The 20,330-nt window shown below is 42.0% G+C and overlaps 1 protein-coding gene across 1 annotated transcript; it reads right to left on the bottom strand.

The window, feature by feature from the left end:
- Positions 1 to 2,380: 2,380 nt before the first annotated feature.
- On the bottom strand, positions 2,381 to 17,189 carry ube2ka (ubiquitin-conjugating enzyme E2Ka). Its single transcript, XM_084331224.1, has 7 exons — positions 16,840 to 17,189; positions 16,005 to 16,098; positions 15,748 to 15,806; positions 15,540 to 15,622; positions 8,005 to 8,104; positions 4,243 to 4,371; positions 2,381 to 4,135 (listed from the first exon to the last, which is right to left on the bottom strand). Exons 1-7 carry the CDS (start codon positions 16,900 to 16,902, stop codon positions 4,061 to 4,063), a joined length of 603 nt encoding a protein of 200 aa, XP_084187350.1. The 5' UTR covers positions 16,903 to 17,189; the 3' UTR covers positions 2,381 to 4,060.
- Positions 17,190 to 20,330: the final 3,141 nt, after the last annotated feature.

Here is a 20,330-nt window from a genome sequence, read left to right as displayed (position 1 = left end):
CAGAAACTTAGTCAGAAACTTAGTCAGAAACTTAGTAACCAACGTGAAGCCTCACCCACGATACGACGTGCGGTGAAGTATGGCCTGTTTGGCCCCAGAATAGCATTGAGACCGCGTGCGAATTAATAACTGAATTGTCAGAGTTTGGCACTGTACCGTCGAGTGCGACGTATTTCTATTAAGTTAATAATAGTCTATTGTGTATGGTGCATCGTGCGGTTAGAGTTCTAAAGTGACCAGCATCTCCAACGCTTCCTCGTGTTAGCTAGATTCTTATCCAGGCTGGGCCGACCACATGGCGCTTTCATCCGAGGAGATCTAGGCGAGGACCGAATGGACATGTACACTGGATTACCTACCCGACGTCTGCATAGCCCTGTGCGGCTGGAATATATATTTGCTTTGGTACTGTGATTTGTGGAGCGGATAATCGCCGACGCCTGTGAGTGTTGGATTTACCCCCGAGGAGTCAAGGTCGAGTCGGCGCTCAGAGAGCCTGAGGCCGCCTAGCTTTCTTCACTGTGGAGCTACAGCCTACAAGAGAACCAAGCTGTATTCGTCTGCGGATCAAGAGTCTATCGCACTGTCTTCTGTACTCGAAGTCTCCCTAGATATCGTTGACCAGACGTTCTACTACCGACAGCTCTCCTACCCCCCCTGCCGGCTTACAACCGGGAGGACCCCTTCCAGTATATCCCGCTATATCATTAAGTGTACCATAGATATAATTCCCTAAGAGCCACGTTGTATACTTGCCTCCTGCGTAACCAGAGAATGGACATTCAGTGTTGATTTGCCTACGAATACTCATTTGCCTTACAAGTGCAATCAAATGTAATATAAGTATCATATGTACCTTTTGCTCCATTAAATACTTGATTAATACCTTTGACTGGAACCGATTTCATTGTGGGAAGTGTTCATCATATTCATATATTGTGTACTGTATGGCCAGTAGTTAAAGTACATAAAGCGGTAGTGGTTTAATGATACCATACTTATCAATACAGTCAGGGAATTGTACCCCTCAGTTACAGTGTGCATGTTTCAACCATACATTTCCATTTATTAAAAAAATAAAAAAAAATATAATTTTTATTTTTTACCTCCTATAATAGTGGGGGTTCTCTGGCCCCGTTATTTTTGGGTTGCGGCCTGAAAAGTTTGGGAACCCCTGCTATAGAGGACATTGAGCCACTAGATGTCCCACTAGAGCACCAGCATGACAGCCTGTCTACACTAGAAGCACGTTTATCCAATCATGTACATTCCACATGGGGAAATGGAAGTAGGGAGGGGATACATGCAACATGTAAACAATAACATTCATTTTGGACACGCCAAATCTATAGCACCTTTAACACATTGGGGACGAACAACGGATATATACGTGTTTCGATTCCACCCGTTGTGGACAGAAGCACGGATATATCCGTGGCAAGTTGTTTTGGCTTTTATCCCATTTTAATAACCTATTCAAGGTTGCCGAGCTGCACTGCAGATGTACCCTACTCTTTGAATTCGCCAAAGTGCAATACCGGTCAGATCCTCTTAGGGGCGCTGTCGCGATAATGCAGTGTGCCCTGTGGCTGAACGGAGCATTGTTTTTTTTTACTTTCAATGGAGTTTTCAGTTAGCTGGATTCTGGATGTGCAGCCTGTAGCTTGGATTACGTTTTGGATCGCGGATTTCACTATGCAATAAGGGGATTTATCATCAGCCAATGGACATATCGATCTACCAGATGGCGATCGATACCGGGGAAATGCTTGTGGGGGTCCAACCGGCTCATGGTAAGATCTTTTTCGCGTAAATTACAGCCCAATCGGGCCCGTTATGATACTGAACCAGGCGATCGGCCTATGTGGCTACTTAGACGAACACGGTTATTGGTAATCAATAATAAGAAACGTCCCCCCCCCCTGTCATGCATACATGCTTGAGGATTGTGCGGATCATATGCAGTTCGAGTTTTAACTGTAGCATCTGTATAACGGAAATGCCATTGGATATAACGTTAGTAGCTATTAGCCCTTTATCTCGCCTTCCAGGAAATATTCTAGCCGGAAGCCCTTATAACGCTTATATTCACGGCGCTATAAAATGAGAACGTATTGATGTTTTTTTTTTCTTTAAGCCATTTTGAAGGGACGGTTTATGGTCTCGATTGACAATGAGAATGGACAGATAGCAATACTATAAAGTATAGATTTAGCTCTACAAACAGCCCCAAGTCTGTTTACATTTGCTGGTCCTCTTGAGTGATATTAGACGCATCCCAATGTGTTAATATGCAGGTCACTCTAGTCCACCCCCCCCTTTCCAACAACAAAAACTACCAGAGCACAATAAAACAGACAAGAGTCTGAAATAATTTACACAGACTTTAATATCTTTATTTACAGATGAATCCTTTTTTGACATTATTTTTCTTTCCGCTGTTGGCATAGTTCAGTGGATGCAATATTTTTCAAACCTTTTGTACGGCAATAATTCCTTCCCGGGCTTTTAAATTTAACAGAGTTGCTTTACCAGTGATTTTCAGTTTTAACCATTTCATTTTGTTTAAAAACGGGAATCAAAATGTATTCCTGTGAAGAGGCCAGAACCAAATAAAAAAAGACAAGAAAAAAAACAATTGGGCAACAGTGGGAGGCAAATATCGCAATGTCAAGGATGGGGATGGGGGGGCTTTGGGTTGGTTATAGTCAGTGTTACACTCACAAACCCTCTGATGTGCTAAAAAAACATTGGTCAAATGACCATGTCCAAATAGTCCAATTACTAAATGACCATGTCCAAATAGTCTGATTACTAAATGACCATGTCCAAATAGTCTGATTACTAAATGACCATGTCGAAATAGTCAATTACTAAATGACCATGTCCAAATAGTCAATTACTAAATGACCATGTCCAAATAGTCAATTACTAAATGACCATGTCCAAATAGTCTAATTGGTAAATTACCATGTCCAACTAGTCATATTACTAAATGACCATGTCCAAATAGTCATATTACTAAATTACCATGTCCAAATAGTCTGCTTACTAAATGACCACGACCAAATAGTCTCATTACTAAATGACTATGTTCAAATAGTCTGATTACTAAATTAGCAGGTCCAAATAGTCAGATTACTAAATGGCCGTGTCCAAATAGTCCGATTACTAAATGGCTTTTTTTGTTTGTTTACAACTACGTTCTCCTACAAGGGGATTCCAATTGAATGTAAAATGCACTGCATAGGTGAGGATAAGCCACTGAAGGCTACTTGGACACAGCCAGGGATGTGATCGACAGAGGGAATGGGGTGGGACTGGGAACTGGGAGGAGGGGGGTTTAAGGGCAGTATTGTACTGGTGTGTGAACCTAAAAACAAACCAAAGTGATTGGAGCCCAACACACAGCAGCCGATCAGAGTGTGGTCACAATACAGAGCACGATGGAACACAGACAGGGAAGAGGAGGGAGAGACAGATGGACAAAGAGGAGGAGGGGGTGGAGGGGGGGCGTTGAAGGAGAAGATCTCAAGATTCAAGAGGTTTATTTGTCACATACATACATACATACCAGGGCATACAGTGAAATGCGGGTGGCCATGCCTGAAAAGGTCCAACATGAAACAGAGGGGAGAAGGGAGAAAAAGATGACCAGAGGAAGAGAGGTCTTGTGTGTGTGTGTGAGGAGGGAGGTGTAGGGTGAGATGACAGGAGGGTGACAAGAGGGAGGGAGGTGTGGGATGACATGACAGGAGGAAGGGAGGTGTGGGATGACATGACAGGAGGAAGGGAGGTGACGGGAGGTGTGGGATGACATGACAGGAGGAAGGGAGGTGAAGGGAGGTCTAGGGTGACGTGATGACAGGAGGAAGGTGACAGGAGGACGACAGGAAGGTGACAGGAGGATGACGTGAGGATGACAGGAAGATGACAGGAGGATGACAGGAGGATGACAGAAAGATGACAGGAGGATGACAGGAGGATGACGGGAGGATGACGGGAGGATGACGGGAGGATGACAGAAAGATGACAGGAGGATGACGGGAGGATTCTGTGTTCAGTTATTCAACAGTAACTCTGTCGCCGTCTCAACGTCCCAGGATTTCGATGACAACGCCACTATTACTGCATTCTGTGGATGAAAGACAAAAACGGACAAACAAAGACATTTTAGTCTTTTCACTTTCACACAGACCCAGACTAAGAATAAGCAAAGCAGCGACAAAAAGACCCACCGACCTTTTCAAAGCCCATGGCACAGAGTTTATCTATTTTGCGTGTGTACTCTGGACTGGAGACGGGCGCCCCGGCGTAGACGTGAGACCACAGCCTGGCCGTCTGTTTAAACATCTCTGGGTTCTGCTTGTACTGTGAGAAGAGAGAGCGGGACGAAAAACGTTAAGCTGGCGCTGTGCGAGAGAGAAGACAACATGGAGGTGAACATGCGACACTGCGTCTGGAATGATAACGGCGCTGCTGGTTAAACCTCCTCACATGGAAAACATTTATACATTCTCCTTTTCATCGTTCAGAGACATTTACATTTAGTCATTTGGCTGACGCTTGTACAGGGCTCTACATACAGTGTGAGCATTTCACTCGCATTTGCCCCTAAAAATACGTGTGCGGGAACCGGAAAAATTATTTACTCGCACAATGATACAACCTCGGTAGTGCTTTTTTCGCTCCGCTGCGAATCGTTCAAAAACTCCCACATTCCATAAGACGCATAAACGTTCCAATCACAGTAGCGTTTCCTGTGGTGACGCGACTGGTTTCAAGCGAGAGAAAGGAAATGAGAACACAGTACACGCTGGAAAAGAAAGTAATGTTAATAATTGTGTTAATTTGACAACTAGTACTAGTTTTATAGGTACGTTCAATTTTGCAATGATAGAACTTCAAAAGTTTGCTACGGCGCCATTTCATTCGTTCCATTGTTGTTACGTTGCTCTCGTGGAGCTAGTTATTTTGGGAAAGAAAATCGAATGTATTATTTTATGTTGTACATGTAGGTACACAATATGTGCAGTGACCAGAAAACTACAACTGTATTGTTGTATGAGTCTTCTGCAGGTATGTGGCTCCATGCATATTGTAAATATGTTAATTCATTTACCTGGGAACTCTATATGCACTATGGCATTTCCTGCTATGTTTAGTGTCATGTAAGTTTAGTGTAGAGTTGAATTGTGTCCTTTTGACACAACACATATACAAATATAAAGCTTTCAGCCATACAAATGTTTAGACTGTAGCTTGTATACTGTGTCACAAGCTATATGATCACTGTTTAGTACACGGTTTCATAAAGTAAATGTTATTAACGCATTACAAAAGAAAAGAGCAGTTGTGTATCTCTCTGCTGAGGGTATTCAAGATGTGCAGTGACCAGCAGACTACAACTGTATTGTTTTATGCGTCTTCTGCAGAAATAAATGGCGAAAAGCAGTTTCGAGTCACTCTTCTATCTCTGGCTAGATGAGAACTGTTACACAAGCGTTTATTAACGTATGCACATTTGTCACTGTGTTCCTACATTTCTTTGTGTGCTCCTACATTTTTTCATTTAGGAGCACATGCACTCCTTGGGGAAAAAGGTTAGCGTAGAGCCCCGTTTTATCCAAAGCGACTTACAAACTGTGTATAACGAGTCAGCAGGAAGAGTACACCTTGTCCTTTTCATCTTTCTGATACTAAAGACTGAATGTTTGTCTCCACTTGGGTTTGGTACCGAGAGCCCAGTACTGAGTGGTTCTTCTAACACAAACGATACCACCTGGACAGAACCATGTGCGCAGAGACAGTGAGGATCTAGAAGTGAGGTAACAAGCCGTGTGGTGCGGCCATATGTTCCTCCTGGTTGGGCCTGAGCGGGCCGGAGGGAACACAGTGTTCGGATGGAGCTTTTATTTATTTATTCAACCTTTATTTAACCAGGCAGGTCAATTAAGAACAAATTCTTATTTACAATGATGGGCTGGCGAGAGGACAAGAGAGCCTCTCGAAGCGTAACAGAGAAAGGGGACAAAGAAGTAATTCAAATAAAATAGAAAAGAGACAGATGATACATATAGGTGCATCTCAATACATTTGAAAAGGAAAAGTTTATTTATTTCAGTAATTCAATTCAAAAAGTGAAAATCATATATTATATAGATTCATTACACACAGAGTGAAATATTTTAAGCCTTTATTTCTTTCAATTTTGATGATTATGGCTTACAGCTAATGAAAACCCCAAATTTAGTATCATGTTATGTATGCATGTACTGTTTTTGTTGTGTGTGGACCCCAGGAAGACTAGTTGTTGCTGCGGTGATGACTAACAGGGATCCGTAATAAAAGATAAAGATGTGGCGTGGCATGTCCCCTTTAACCTAACTCATTCAGCGCCATACCCGAGTATAGTCGGGTTATCTTGCCAACCGTTGAGCGCTAGCAACCCGAGTATACTCAGGTTTTGATCCTTTGATATTTTCCTTTGATCCCCGTTCCCTGTCTCAAACCCTGCCCCTTTTCTTAATCCTCCAATCACAGCTGTCGCTTACCTCTGACTTCCTCGTACAAACTTTGGTAAGAGGTAAGCGACAGCTGTGATTTGTGATTTGGTAAGAGGTAAGCGACAGCTGTGATTGGAGGATCAAGAAAAGAGGGCAGGGTTTTGAGACAGGTCCATTGCAATGACGCTCGAATCTCACCAGGCAGTATAGCCTACCTTTTGAACTCCGATTGTCTGAACTAGACTGTCGGTCCTGAAATCTTTCTGTCCTGACTCGCTCTGAGAGGGAGGAGCTCTTGCAGAGCAATCGCTAGGAGATCTCCTCTTATACACAAGTAATTACATATAAACGAGTAATCGCGATCGCCGATGGGATCATTGGAATTATTCTTTTTAGAGTAAGGTCAGGTATATTCTGTCTATTTTACCGAACCTGAAACATGTTTCTGTAACGATCACAGTGTCGTATTTTACCGGACCTAAACCAAGCTTTTTGTAACGATCACATTTTCGGGGTAAGACTACTACCCCCCCCCCCCCCCCCCTTGATGCTTTTGTGAAGGCACATATGTACATGGTATATACCTTTGATTTGGGAGTATTTGGGGCTTCAGGCGATCAACCAGAACGATTTGGGCTTATTGCATATAACGTGTCATATCTCACGATCTATGGAAAAAGACTGGATTATTTTGGAAATGGGGCGATGTGTAGCGTGTAACAAACTACAGTGTGTAGAAATGAGAGTAATGGACTATGAACAATGCCTGTAAAATGAGCCATACTATTGTCTCCATAGCTATAATACAGAACACACGATGAGTCTGCAAACATCGCTAAAATGGTCAATAACGCTGGCACTAGCCAGTACAGATGGGGAAAGTCGGTGGCAGTCAAAGAGTTAAGCATCGGACGGCCTGTCACGTGCACGTCGCAGCACTTTGCCCTGTGCTTTTGCCGATCAACCAATACACTGTTGGAAAGTTGAATGTGCCGCCTTTCGATCGCCACCCTACTCGACCTATTGCACGCTTCCAGTCTCGAGTTACAAGACGAAACATCAGACGAGCGTCATTTGACAAGCCATTTGGACCCGCCCGGTTTGGCCGGGTCCTGAACGGACCAGTCACCTCTAATGGCAAAAATAACCACCTTTGTAGCCAATGAAATTCTGGAGCCAGGGGTGTCCCACGCGAGGGGCCGAGGGCTGATTGCAACGAGAGAGACAAAGAAGCCGGGGAAGTTCTTTGTTTTGACTAGCGCCTCGGAATCAATGGCAGCGGACGGCCGTTTCGGATAATCATGCCGAATTAACTCCGGTACACACATTACAAAGACCTTTGTAAAACACTCATTTTCTGTGGGATTTTTATCAACTTTGGACCTGTACTAGATAAGGTGTTCAGGCTATGGAACAGTTATGTTTTGCAGCTCCTACCTCAGCTGGAACTCAAAAAACAGGAATCTGACCCAACGCTAGTATCTCCACATGGTCTCACCTGATTGGCTACCACTGCGTCCTGGGGGTCATCTGGTTCAGCGGCTGCCAGTAAAGCCTGTAGTGACAGGAGGACCGTCCTCAGGGTCATCGCTGCCGCCCTGGAGGACAATCATAACACGATCATAAAGAACTGATGTTATAAGGTCACAACACTGTCCACACCTGAACATGTGTCTCCATGGTTAGATACATTTTTATATATATATATATATATATATATATATATATAATAGGGCTGTCCCCGACTAAGGATTTGGATAGTCGACTATGATTGGCCAAAATTTGCCATTAGTCGACTATTCGTTTTTTTATCATTCCATTTGGGCTGTGGGGGGTGCTTAATGTCTGAAGGAGTCGACTGAAGGCTTCTTGTCCTCTGCAAAAGCATGCAATTGGTCCACTGATGGATACATCTTGATATTTGTCTAGTCTAGTGTGTTCATTAGATGGGTGAAATCCTCTTTCAGTGCCTCTGTGCCTGTTTTCGTAGGCAGTTAGCCTCTGGTATGCGTGCCATTAGCGTTAGCCACGCTTCTAGGCCTCTTTTCTTTTGGACAGAATGATAAAAAAATATATTATAATTATATTTTTTTCGACTAAGGTTGGCAGTCGACTACGGCTCCTTTCGACCGATTAGTCAACTAATAGGGGTCAGCCCTAATATATAATAATAATCTGCATTATTAGATTAGATTAAAATGGATGTTCATTACACAGCACACATACAGTACAATGAAAATAAGTTTGGCATACTGGCCAGTGGTATAACTAGTAAGAGTAGGTAAGGGATATGTACAGATATAATATCTACAGGTATATAAACAGGAATGTATGCAGGTATATTCAGACTAGAGTTGTTCCGATACCGATACCAGTATCGGAAATGCCGCCGATACTGCCTAAAATGCTGGTATTGGTATCGGCGAGTACGCTGAAAGTCTAGCCTCCGATACCATATGACGTAATTTATCAACAACACTGCGGTCTGCTGAGTGAGCATTATAAAACAAACGTGTTTTTAATCGACCGTGAATTAAAGTGTCAATGCTGTTTGTCATTTTAACAGCAGATAACAGCAGATACTTTCTTAAATGCCATCGTCCCGAGAGAGGGGTGTTGACGGGGAGCTCTGATGTGTTCGTTGCTGGTGTTATTTAGCATTAGCTGAAGCGCTAACCGAAAGCTACTTTTAGCTTTAACGTTACCTTGGCTAAAGTTGGGGCTATTCATAATCCAGCAATAATGACTGCAAACCTGCAAGCAGTACAGCAAGTTGGCACAGGAGTATTCCAAGGTAAATCACTTTTTCATCAGTAACGTTACATTGTTTGTATTTCCATCTAACGTTAGCTAACGCTAACCTAGCTCACGCTAATGTGGCTAACTGATCGACCTCTCGCACACAATTAATGACATGTTGCGGACAGCCATATCGGTGACAATGTTTAGCTTTTAGTGCCAAATGATAAGATTCTGAGGCAGAGTCTCAAAAGAGAATGTTGAATATTTATTGTGCATTAAAAATCACAACAGCGCCTCTGCTACAAACTGAAGTTACCGGAGCCTTCTGGAGTGCAACAACGTATAACGTCCGTGCGGAATCAATGTCCCATCAACCATTCCGTGGGTGAACTCATTGAGATAGTTGTCAATTAATGATACTAATACTAATCTATACAATCACCTGTTGTTGAATAAATACCATTTATAGTTATTACTAAAAAACAGTATATATAAAACAGTAGCTGTAAAAAATAATTATAATAATAATTTTATATAATATAAAAAAAAAATTTAAAATTAATGTGTGCACTGGTATCGGATCAGTATCGGTATCGGCCGATACCCAAAGCTTAGGTATCGGAATCGGATCAGGAAGGAAAAAAATGGTATTGGAACATCTCTAATTCAGACAGGTGTGGATAAATAAATACAAATACATATACGGAATATAGAGTATTGCAGTTATTTGGGTAGATGATAGGATGAGGTAGGTAGTTATGATTACAGTGTAAGGCAGTTGTAGACAGTGAAGGCAGTAGATAGGTATAGATTGAGTTTTAAACTATGAATAAATTATGTTTTCTGGCTCGCCTCCCTGAGCAATTGGGTTGAAAGTGCATTGTGACTGTGGTTGTATCCAGAAGACCATGTAGAATTTCAACTACAATACAATCCTGACAACGTCGGGAAGAAGTCTGGTTAAAGAGATAACAAGGTAACATCTGACTTGGTCCAGACCTGCCAGGTAGGGCATCCCGGCCAAATCGGATTATAAAACAACTTAACAGTGGCCAAACACAAAGCTCAAAGACACAACACAGTGAGGTTCTAGTTCCAATATGGACTCTGGCTCCTAGCACTACTTATAATTGATAATTCAACTACCGTGATGGTCCCTGGCCCTGAGTGTGATGAAATTGGAGGGAAAAACACATTCTTGTAGTTTTGCAGAGGAGCCGTCTTTCCAGTTTAGAGCTGGAGTCTCTTCCAATGAATACGCCACCTTGAACTTGCACCACAGTAACCCCTCTCTACCGAGCCTGGTGCCGCTACAGTATGCGTGTACACTGAGGTAAAGTGATAAGTTCAAGTTCAAGTTCTTTAATAGTTGTCATACAGAAGTACAGAATACTTTCATACAAAATGCTTCTTACTGTTACGCTCCAGAGACTGTGCTAGACAAGATAGTATCAAATAACATAATAACATAATATAGCATGAATTTAGAAGAAGAAAATGAGGTCACAGTGTTCGGTATAGACATATGTACAATGTTCTGAGTTACCATATAATATACAATACACAATACTATGCAGTGTACTAATGTACAGTACTATCTAGTGCAAAGCAGAAATGGGATGAGGTACAATTTTAGGTACAATTTACAGTAAGGTGTACGAGTTGTAGTGCAATCCTTCATCCATAAATATAAAGTGTGGGGAGTGGGTGCTACAGTGTGTTTGTTTAAAGTGGGTGTGTGCTATAAGTGTGTGGAGTGGGTGCTACAGTGTGTTTGTTTAAAGTGAGTGTGTGCGTGTGGATGTGTGTGCTATGTGCGTTTGGTGGTTGTTGTTGTGTAGTGTTCATTCATTGTTCGTTTAGCAGCCTGATGGCCTGGGGATAGAAGCTTCTTCTGAGTCTTTCTGTGCTCGCCTTGAGACTCCTGTATCGCTTGCCTGACGGCAGCAGTTCAAAGAGGCAGTTGTTCGGGTGACTGGAGTCTTTAATGATTCTCTTAGCCTTGCCCTTGCAACGCTTGTAGTAAATGTTCTGGAGGGTGGGGAGCCCCCCTCCAATTGTGCGTTCGGCTGAACGTGTCACTCTTTGTAGTCTGCTTTGGTCTTGTGCAGTGCTATTCCCAAACCAGGAGGTGATGTTGCCGGTCAAGATGCTCTCTATTGTACATGAGTAGAAGTTCTTAAGGATCTTCTGGCTGACTTGGAACTTCCTTAGGCGCCTGAGGAAGTAGAGGCGTTGTCGTGCCTTCTTCACAACACTGTTAATGTGTGTGGTCCATGTCAAGTCCTCGGATATGTAGGCTCCGAGGTACTTAAAGCTGTTGACTCTCTCAACCGGTGCCCCGTCGATGCTGAGGGGGCTGTAGTCCTTGACCCCCGACCTCCTGAAGTCCACAATCATCTCCTTTGTTTTGCTGACGTTCAGGGAGAGGCTGTTTTCCTGGCACCATCCCGCCAGGACCTTGACCTCTTCCAGGTAGGCCCTCTCGTCGTTGGCAGAGATCAGGCCCACCACCACTGTGTCGTCAGCAAATTTGACGATTGTATTGCTACTCCGCAGGGTGTATGTGTGTGTGTGTGTGTGTGTGTGTAGGGTATGAGTGTAGGATATGAGTGCGAGTGTAGGATATGAGTGTAGGGTATGTGTGTGAGTGTAGGGTATGATTGTGAGTGTAGGATATGAGTGTGAGTGTAGGATATGAGTGCGAGTGTAGGATATGAGTGTAGGGTATGTGTGTGAGTGTAGGGTATGATTGTGAGTGTAGGATATGAGTGTGAGTGTAGGATATGAGTGTAGGGTATGTGTGTGAGTGTAGGGTATGTGTGTGAGTGTAGGGTATGAGTGTGAGTGTAGGATATGAGTGTGAGTGTAGGATATGAGTGTAGGGTATGTGTGTGAGTGTAGGGTATGATTGTGAGTGTAGGATATGAGTGTGAGTGTAGGATATGAGTGTAGGGTATGTGTGTGAGTGTAGGGTATGATTGTGAGTGTAGGATATGAGTGTGAGTGTAGGATATGAGTGTAGGGTATGTGTGTGAGTGTAGAGGGTATGAGTGTAGGATATGAGTGTGAGTGTAGGGTATGTGTGTGAGTGTAGGGTATGAGTGTGAGTGTAGGATATGAGTGTGAGTGTAGGATATGAGTGTAGGGTATGTGTGTGAGTGTAGAGGGTATGAGTGTAGGATATGAGTGTGAGTGTAGGGTATGTGTGTGAGTGTAGGGTATGAGTGCGAGTGTATGAGTGCGAGTGTAGGTATGTGTGCCAAAACATCTTTGGTTGGTAATTATTTCCATGTAAGATTTGAATTAATTGGGGCGGCTACGTGGCGTAGTGGGCAAGGCGCTCGCCACGAAATCTGGAGACGCTGGGCTTGCCTGTTCGAGCCCAGCGCTCCACATTTGCTTTCAGTTTAGCTGGTCGTCCGTACTAATACACATTGGCCGTATTAGGGGGTGGGAAACTGATGGGTGGGGATCGGGCGTTGTGGACAGCGACTCCTACAGGTCGGTTGGTGCGCCTGCGCAGTAGAATCAGGAAGTGTCGGGGGCAGCGTGAGCCTCCCACGCGTTACTCCTCACCACTGAGAGATCGAGCTGCGCAGGTGAAAAGATGAGACTGCTGTTACCTCAAGTACCGGAGGGGACTTGTGCTATGTATGACTTAGTCCACATTGCAGCCGGCTTGTGGGAGGTAAGAAACAGAGTTCGTGACAGGGGAGGGTTGAATTGGATGATACGAAATTGGGATGGGAGAAAATATAGAAAATGGGAGAAAAAGTGGATAAAAAAAAATTGAATTAATGAAAATTACCACAATTTCAGATAGTTGACTAATCCATTATATAGCAACTCTATACCAGACATGTAATAGATGGCAATATGTGTCTGTAAACAAAGTTTTCTAGGGCTGTTTCGCTGATCTCTCTTTGTGTCTCGTCTTTTCGACATAGAATAGAAATACTTTATTCATCCCGAGGGAAATTTGGCACTACAAATCGCTCACGGTAAACAGTAAACATTTAGGTAGACAAAATCTCGAATAAGAATAAAAATAAGCCTAAGAATAAAAGACAACAACCGCTACAAAACACTGATGTTAACATTACAGCTAATGCTAGCTAAACACAGAATTCCAACAAGAAATAGCCCCAACACACGCTGCATTACACTGAAGGGTAGACAAAGTAATGTCTACTGGAGGGTAGACCAGGAGCACTGAATGGTGACAAAGTAAGTTAAGCTAACGTTACTGTATGAGAGAACATCATATACACTTGGCTAGTTAACGTTACCACATCAACTTTCTCCCACGATTTCTCCCATTTTAGCCGTCATGCTACTTCGGGGCAGGTGTTATTTATATCTACAGGGCTTGACAAGGAATACATGTGCTCTTAAAGCACACTGAAACTATTTAATGATTTTAGAATATTCCAAATATAGCCAATGAATTTAAATATATATATTATTGTCAACTATCCAGTTCGTTTTTACAGTGCAACATTTGGCTACTTAAAATCATTAAACGTACAGAGAAAGAGTGCGATCTCACCCAGAAAATTACACTTGCACTGTTGTTCCATACAGTCAAACGTTATGCTTATTGTGCTTACCCCCCCCCCCCCCCCATGTGCCCTAATGAGAAGGATAAGCACTCCCATTGCTATGAAACTACAAACTATATATATATATATAACGTGGCCCATTACAGCATTGCCAACTTCAACAGCCCCGCTCCCCTTTGATGTGAGCTTCGGGTATTGACAATGCTGATGCTACAGTACATACCCTGCCTACCAGATTGCCCCTAATGGCCAGAACAACTCAACTTGTAGATGGGCAGTGAGAGCAGCATATCACCAGGGTTATCAAGTGTAGATAGATGGGCAGTGAGAGCAGCATATCACCTGGGTTATCAAGTGTAAATAGATGGGCAGTGAGAGCAGCATATCACCTGGGTTATCAAGTGTAGATAGATGGGCAGTGAGAGCAGCATATCACCAGGGTTATCAAGTGTAGATAGATGGGCAGTGAGAGCAGCATATCACCAGGGTTATCAAGTGTAGATAGATGGGCAGTGAGAGCAGCATATCACCTGGGTTATCAAGTGTAAATAGATGGGCAGTGAGAGCAGCATATCACCTGGGTTATCAAGTGTAGATAGATGGGCAGTGAGAGCAGCATATCACCAGGGTTATCAAGTGTAGATAGATGGGCAGTGAGAGCAGCATATCACCAGGGTTATCAAGTGTAGATAGATGGGCAGTGAGAGCAGCATATCACCTGGGTTATCAAGTGTAGATAGACAGTGAGAGCAGCATAACACCAGGGTTATCAAGTGTAATAGATTACCCACACTTCCTTATGTATCCTATGTTGAAAATAGAACTATTCCTGATAACAATTTATTACTCTTACCCTTTGTTTACTCAGCTGACATTATTTCTCCTCAAACAAATCCACTGACTTCCTTTAAATGCTTCTTCTGACAACTCATTTACCATCTTTCGCAAACTCCGCTCACAAATCCCCAACTCTTCCAATAATGATAAAGTCGATCGTGCTATAAATCTGCATCCTACTTCTACTGGACAAACCTTAACTTTACATCCTCGCCGTTTCTGCTACCAAATCTACATAATCTTTTTCCTTTCATAAGCCTCCTCCACTGAATCCTCCCAGAGCACCAACAATTCTATAAAATAAACTATCTGCCGACTTGCAGACCAGCGGAATAACTAGTAGAATAACCGCCACTTCAGCTCTGGCTAATACTTTAAGTAACAGCCTAGCGCCACAGCCTAGAGTCACAGCCTAGCGCCACAGCCTAGAGTCACAGCCTAGCGCCACAGCCTAGAGTCACAGCCTAGAGTCACAGCCTAGAGTCACAGCCTAGAGTCACAGCCTAGAGTCACAGCCTAGCGCCACAGCCTAGAGTCACAGCCTAGCGCCACAGCCTAGAGTCACAGCCTAGAGTCACAGCCTAGAGTCACAGCCTAGAGTCACAGCCTAGCGCCACAGCCTTGAACAATGGACAGGACCATAGAGTGAGACAGTGATTTTATTGTGACAAATAATAAACAAACTTGAAACTTGAACTTGATGAGTGACTGAAGTGTGTGAGAGAAGCAGCATTCTTTTTCTTTTCTTCCATACTTCCAAAAAATAAAAAAAATAAACATTCAAAAACATTTTAATTGCCCAAGAACTGGAAAATGACCATATATATATATTCCATACTACCCAGGCCTGTGTAGGAACCCTGTGGGATGCCGGAGAGAACTCACTCACCACTGGTCTTTCAGGATGTCCAGACATATTGCACCCGTGACTGAGCTGATGTTGGGATGCCAGATTTTAGAGATAAACCGCACCTGGGGGGGACAGGGAGAAGACCAAGGAGAGGACAAATTAACCGAGGGACAAGCACGCTGATGGAAGAACTGCCGCGGTTACTGCTGGCATTAAAAAACATATTGTGTAGTTTAGATTTCTGTACCTTGGGTGGATTGAATGGATACGTTTCTGGAATTTTTATTTCTAGTTGATATCTACCGCCTGAAACACAGGAAACAAGGTCAGAAGGAAGACATGAAACACACAAATACACAATAACAAGGGATCACGTAAAAAATGATCTTGGATTTGAAACCCCAACAATGTTATTACTTTCCCCCCTAATATGAACCAACTTGTCGTCAGCCATGTAGTGTTTTAGAACAGGACGTGAGGGGGTTCCTCTCCCTGGAGCCTCACCTTCGTATGGAGTGTCCGGTGGTCCTGCTATCTCCCCCTTCAGTTCTGTAAAGTTCTCATCCACCAGTTCCACCTTGATCTGGTTTTTGCTCGTCTGAAAGGCAACAACAAGGTCATGGTTTAGTGTTGGTGGTGGTAAGGCAAGCAGGTTTTAGTCTGCTCGTTTTCAAACTGAAACCTGCCAATGCAGCATAAGTTGACACCCCAGCAGCAACAGCGGCTAATGGTAGCTGTACTGGTATTTAAAAAAAAAAAAAAAAAATTGCTGATTATAATGAATGACTATGTTGGTCACCTATACTGAACCATGAGGGTGGATTGATTGATTGGAAAACTTTATTAACAGATTGCTGAATGGGTACAGTACAGTACAGCTCAATACATACAATTGTTAAGGGGATGCAGACCAGAGAAATACTTTCGTCTTGTTTACATCAGGGTCCCCTTACGAGACGAGATGTCAACCATCATGTCAACCTAAACTGGTATTATTCAGTCAACTTTGCTGGGTTATAGCTATAACAAGCAACATTAATATCTGCATGGATTGCACACTAGTACTAGTGTCAATCAAGCTAAGTATAATGGCAGTCCAGTTAGCTAGTCCAACTTCAACCAACATCACGACGATCAAGACAAACCAGCAAAAGGACAAACTAGCACTGCCCAAAAGAAGGGATATAAAAAGCTAGCAGTGATCCACCGAGCTACAGCTTCCACCTGATGGTTAGTTAGTTAGCTAGTAGCAGCAGCAAGCTGACAGCTGATCGTGTTTATTAGCCTCACCGTCGACTGAGGAATACAGGAGGAACACTATGAAGACGTGACAACAAACCTCTTCACTCTTCAGAACCTCCTTGAATTCCCGTTTGATCCTTTGCACCGCGATGTTGGCCATGATCCTCCCCCCGTGTCTCTCTCTCTCTCCCGGTCCGGGCCTCCTCGCTCACAACGGTGGCGGCTCGTTAGCTCGTCGGCTAGTTAGTTAGCTCGTCTCTGCAACACTGTCACTTTCTCTGTATCCACGCTGCAAACACAACACTTACAAGCTGCTGCTGCTGCCTTCAGGCCTCTCAGACCGATCTAAATCAAATACTGTGTTAGCGCGTATCTTGCCTCGCAGGAATAAAACAATACAGACAGTAGATGGTCGCTGGTGCTGAAAACATTTTAATACCAACAACTGCATGCGATCGGGGAGGACAGCAGCAGGTCACGTGATTATATTGCCTCCCCGACGCCCCTTGTCATTGGTTGATGTCAGCAGCACTGACCTGCATTGTATAGAGACCAGCAACAATACACTGATGATGATAATAACAGTATGATTTACTACCATAGTGTATTGATACCTTTATCACTGTCAATAATAATAATACCATAACACTGCACATATACATCTGTTTAGCACTATTACTCAGTAGTTAATAGACTAAAATAAACTTCATCATCATCATTGATTGATTGATTGAACATTTTATTAACAGATTGCAGAATGGGTACAGTACAGTACAGCTCAATACACACTATTGTTAAGGGGATGCAGACCAGAGAAATACTTTCGTCTTGTTTACATCAGGGTCCCCCATTTTCAATTCATCATAACATATTATGACGTACACGACATACAGATAGACAGTACTGCTACATCTATACATTTATGACATACCAGATTTACAAATACAGTACTGTTTGGAGCAGTACTGTACAGTACTGTAGCACTAATCATCATCAGTAGTACTCGTTTATATATTTTATATCCAGTCTATATATTAATCACCTGTATATTATATATTACTATTGCACTTTACTGTTACATTTGCAGTGTGGTCTTTTCGTTGTACTGTATTTGTGCTGTATGATGACAATACATACATTAAGATCTAATCTAATCTAATACCCACTGAAACTTCAGTGTCAGAGGGCTTCATTCTTCCACCTGCCCGTGTGGAGTTGGAACTATATATGCTATTGGAAAACTACATTAATACATAGTATGGATTGTTAAAGTTTTTTTTAATTTTATTTACATGTAATCTAATTAACCACTAAACAGGCTAAGTGTTCACAGAACAAATGACAAACAACACAAATGGTTACAGTTTCATATATTAAGTTGCATTCCATTCCCTTAAATATTCAGCTTTTTATCAATTAAGTTCAGATATGACTGAATTAATGTTAACTCAAATTGAACCAGAGGGGGGAAATCCCTTTTTCCTTACATGTTTTTTCCCCAAGTGTCTGTAGGATTAATAGGCTCTTATAAATGCACTCATAACATCTCTTTGCAATAAAAAGCTACCAAAATGGCCGGTGTACACTCAATAGCATACACACAATAAGACTAAGTAAGGTACAAATAACAAAATTACTTGATTCCTAGTTCCATTTGCAGCATCCTACCCTCTCACCCTACATTATGGAATTGCTTCATCTCCAAATTAGAATAGATAATTATCTCACTGATTTTGGACATAACATTTTAATTAAAATATCACTCACATCTGTGACATCGACAACTGTTTATTTTTTTTGCAGCAGCAGCAGTTTAATTAATTTAATCAAATTACAATAATTGGCAACAACTGAAATGTAAATGTCTATCAGTAGTCACATTCAACACAGATGGCGTGTTGTGAGAAAAACACTAGCCATGACTACATGCTCCCTCGCCAGGGGGGGCTATCAATTGAGTAATCAATGGCTTCTTTCCATCCTGGAAAGTTGACTGGAAAGAAAGACGTTTGTCTTGTTTCCAAATGGGGGACCCTGATGGAAACAAGACAAACGTCTTTCTCAGGTCTGCATCCCCTTAACAATTGTATGTATTGAGCCGTACTGTATTGTACCCATTCTGCAATCTGTTAAATAAAGTTTTCATTCATTCATTCATTCCTTTCACAAAGGTCAGACCAGTGTTTCATGATGCCCACACTAGGGGGCGCCAGTGTCCCTGGCAAAAACATGCAGTGAATGAAGGAGGAGGAGGAGGTATGATGTGTAATGGATGCATACTATTTCAGTCTATGCTACTGTCCAACATCACCCTTTCAATATTGTTTTGACAGTATTTATTTACAAGTACATCATTGTCACAACAATTATGAGGCGAGAGCACCGAGAGGCCTATTTGATAAGGAGTTTTTAATCTAGTCAAGCTACTTAATCTGCTAAATGCTTGAGCTGCTGGGCTCCGGTTGGGTGGCATTCGTAGGCTAAAGTGGTGCAAAGTGCAGTCGTTACATTGAGATATAAGATACCAGTCCACACCACAGTGCACACTGTTGTAATATACATACTCAGATAATCAGCGGTCACATGTTCAGTTCATCTTCTCAGTCATAACAGTGAGATTAGGTCAAGTTGATTTGCACCATCATGATACACCATATAACCATACGAAAAACAGCAGCCTATGCAGAATGTTGGCAGTTGCATTCATGCAACAGTGGAAACACAATGACACAGAGTGGTCGACATGTCTTGACTATAGTCTACCCATTTAACACTGTATGATAGCATGCACAATAATGCTGTATATACCGTATATATACATTTATAAATGTATATTTACAGCATATATTTAGTGTATATATATATATATACATATTTGTCGGAATATACATGCACATAATCCTTCTATATACCTACTTATACATCTGCATATAACCCATATAACCCTGTATGATAGCATGTACAATAATGATATATATATATATATATATATATATATATATATATATATATATATATATATATATATATATATATATATATATATTTACAGCATAAATCCATATCTGTCTGAATATACCTGTTATAATCATTTCTATATACCTACGTATACACCTGCATATAACCCATATAACTCTGTATGATAGCATGTAGAATAATGCTGTATATACCGTGTATATATATATATACACACATCTGTCTGTACATACCTGCATATAAATATATAAACATACCTGTAGATACTATATATCTGTACATATCCCTTACCTACTGTACTCTTACTAGTTACACTGCTGGCCAGTATGACTTACTACCATAGTGTCTTCATACCTGTATCACTGTACATATTAATATTAGAACTCTGTACATACAGTACATCTGATTAGCACTATTACACAGATGTACTCATTTATATATTTTATATCCAGTTTAATCCCCTGTACATTGTATATTGCACTTTACTGTTACATTTGCACTCTGGTTAGATGTCAAACTTATGTTTGTTGTACTGTACTTGTGCTGTATGATGACAATACATTTTAATCTCATCTAATCTAATCTAATCTAACAGTCCCCCTTCTCTCTCCT

The sequence above is a fragment of the Notolepis coatsorum genome (genome assembly GCF_963971535.1).
Source record: "Notolepis coatsorum genome assembly, chromosome: 16".
Lineage (NCBI taxonomy): Eukaryota > Metazoa > Chordata > Actinopteri > Aulopiformes > Paralepididae > Notolepis > Notolepis coatsorum.
The sequence above is the reverse complement of the archived record's forward strand: the minus strand, read 5'-3'. Positions and strand labels throughout refer to the sequence as shown.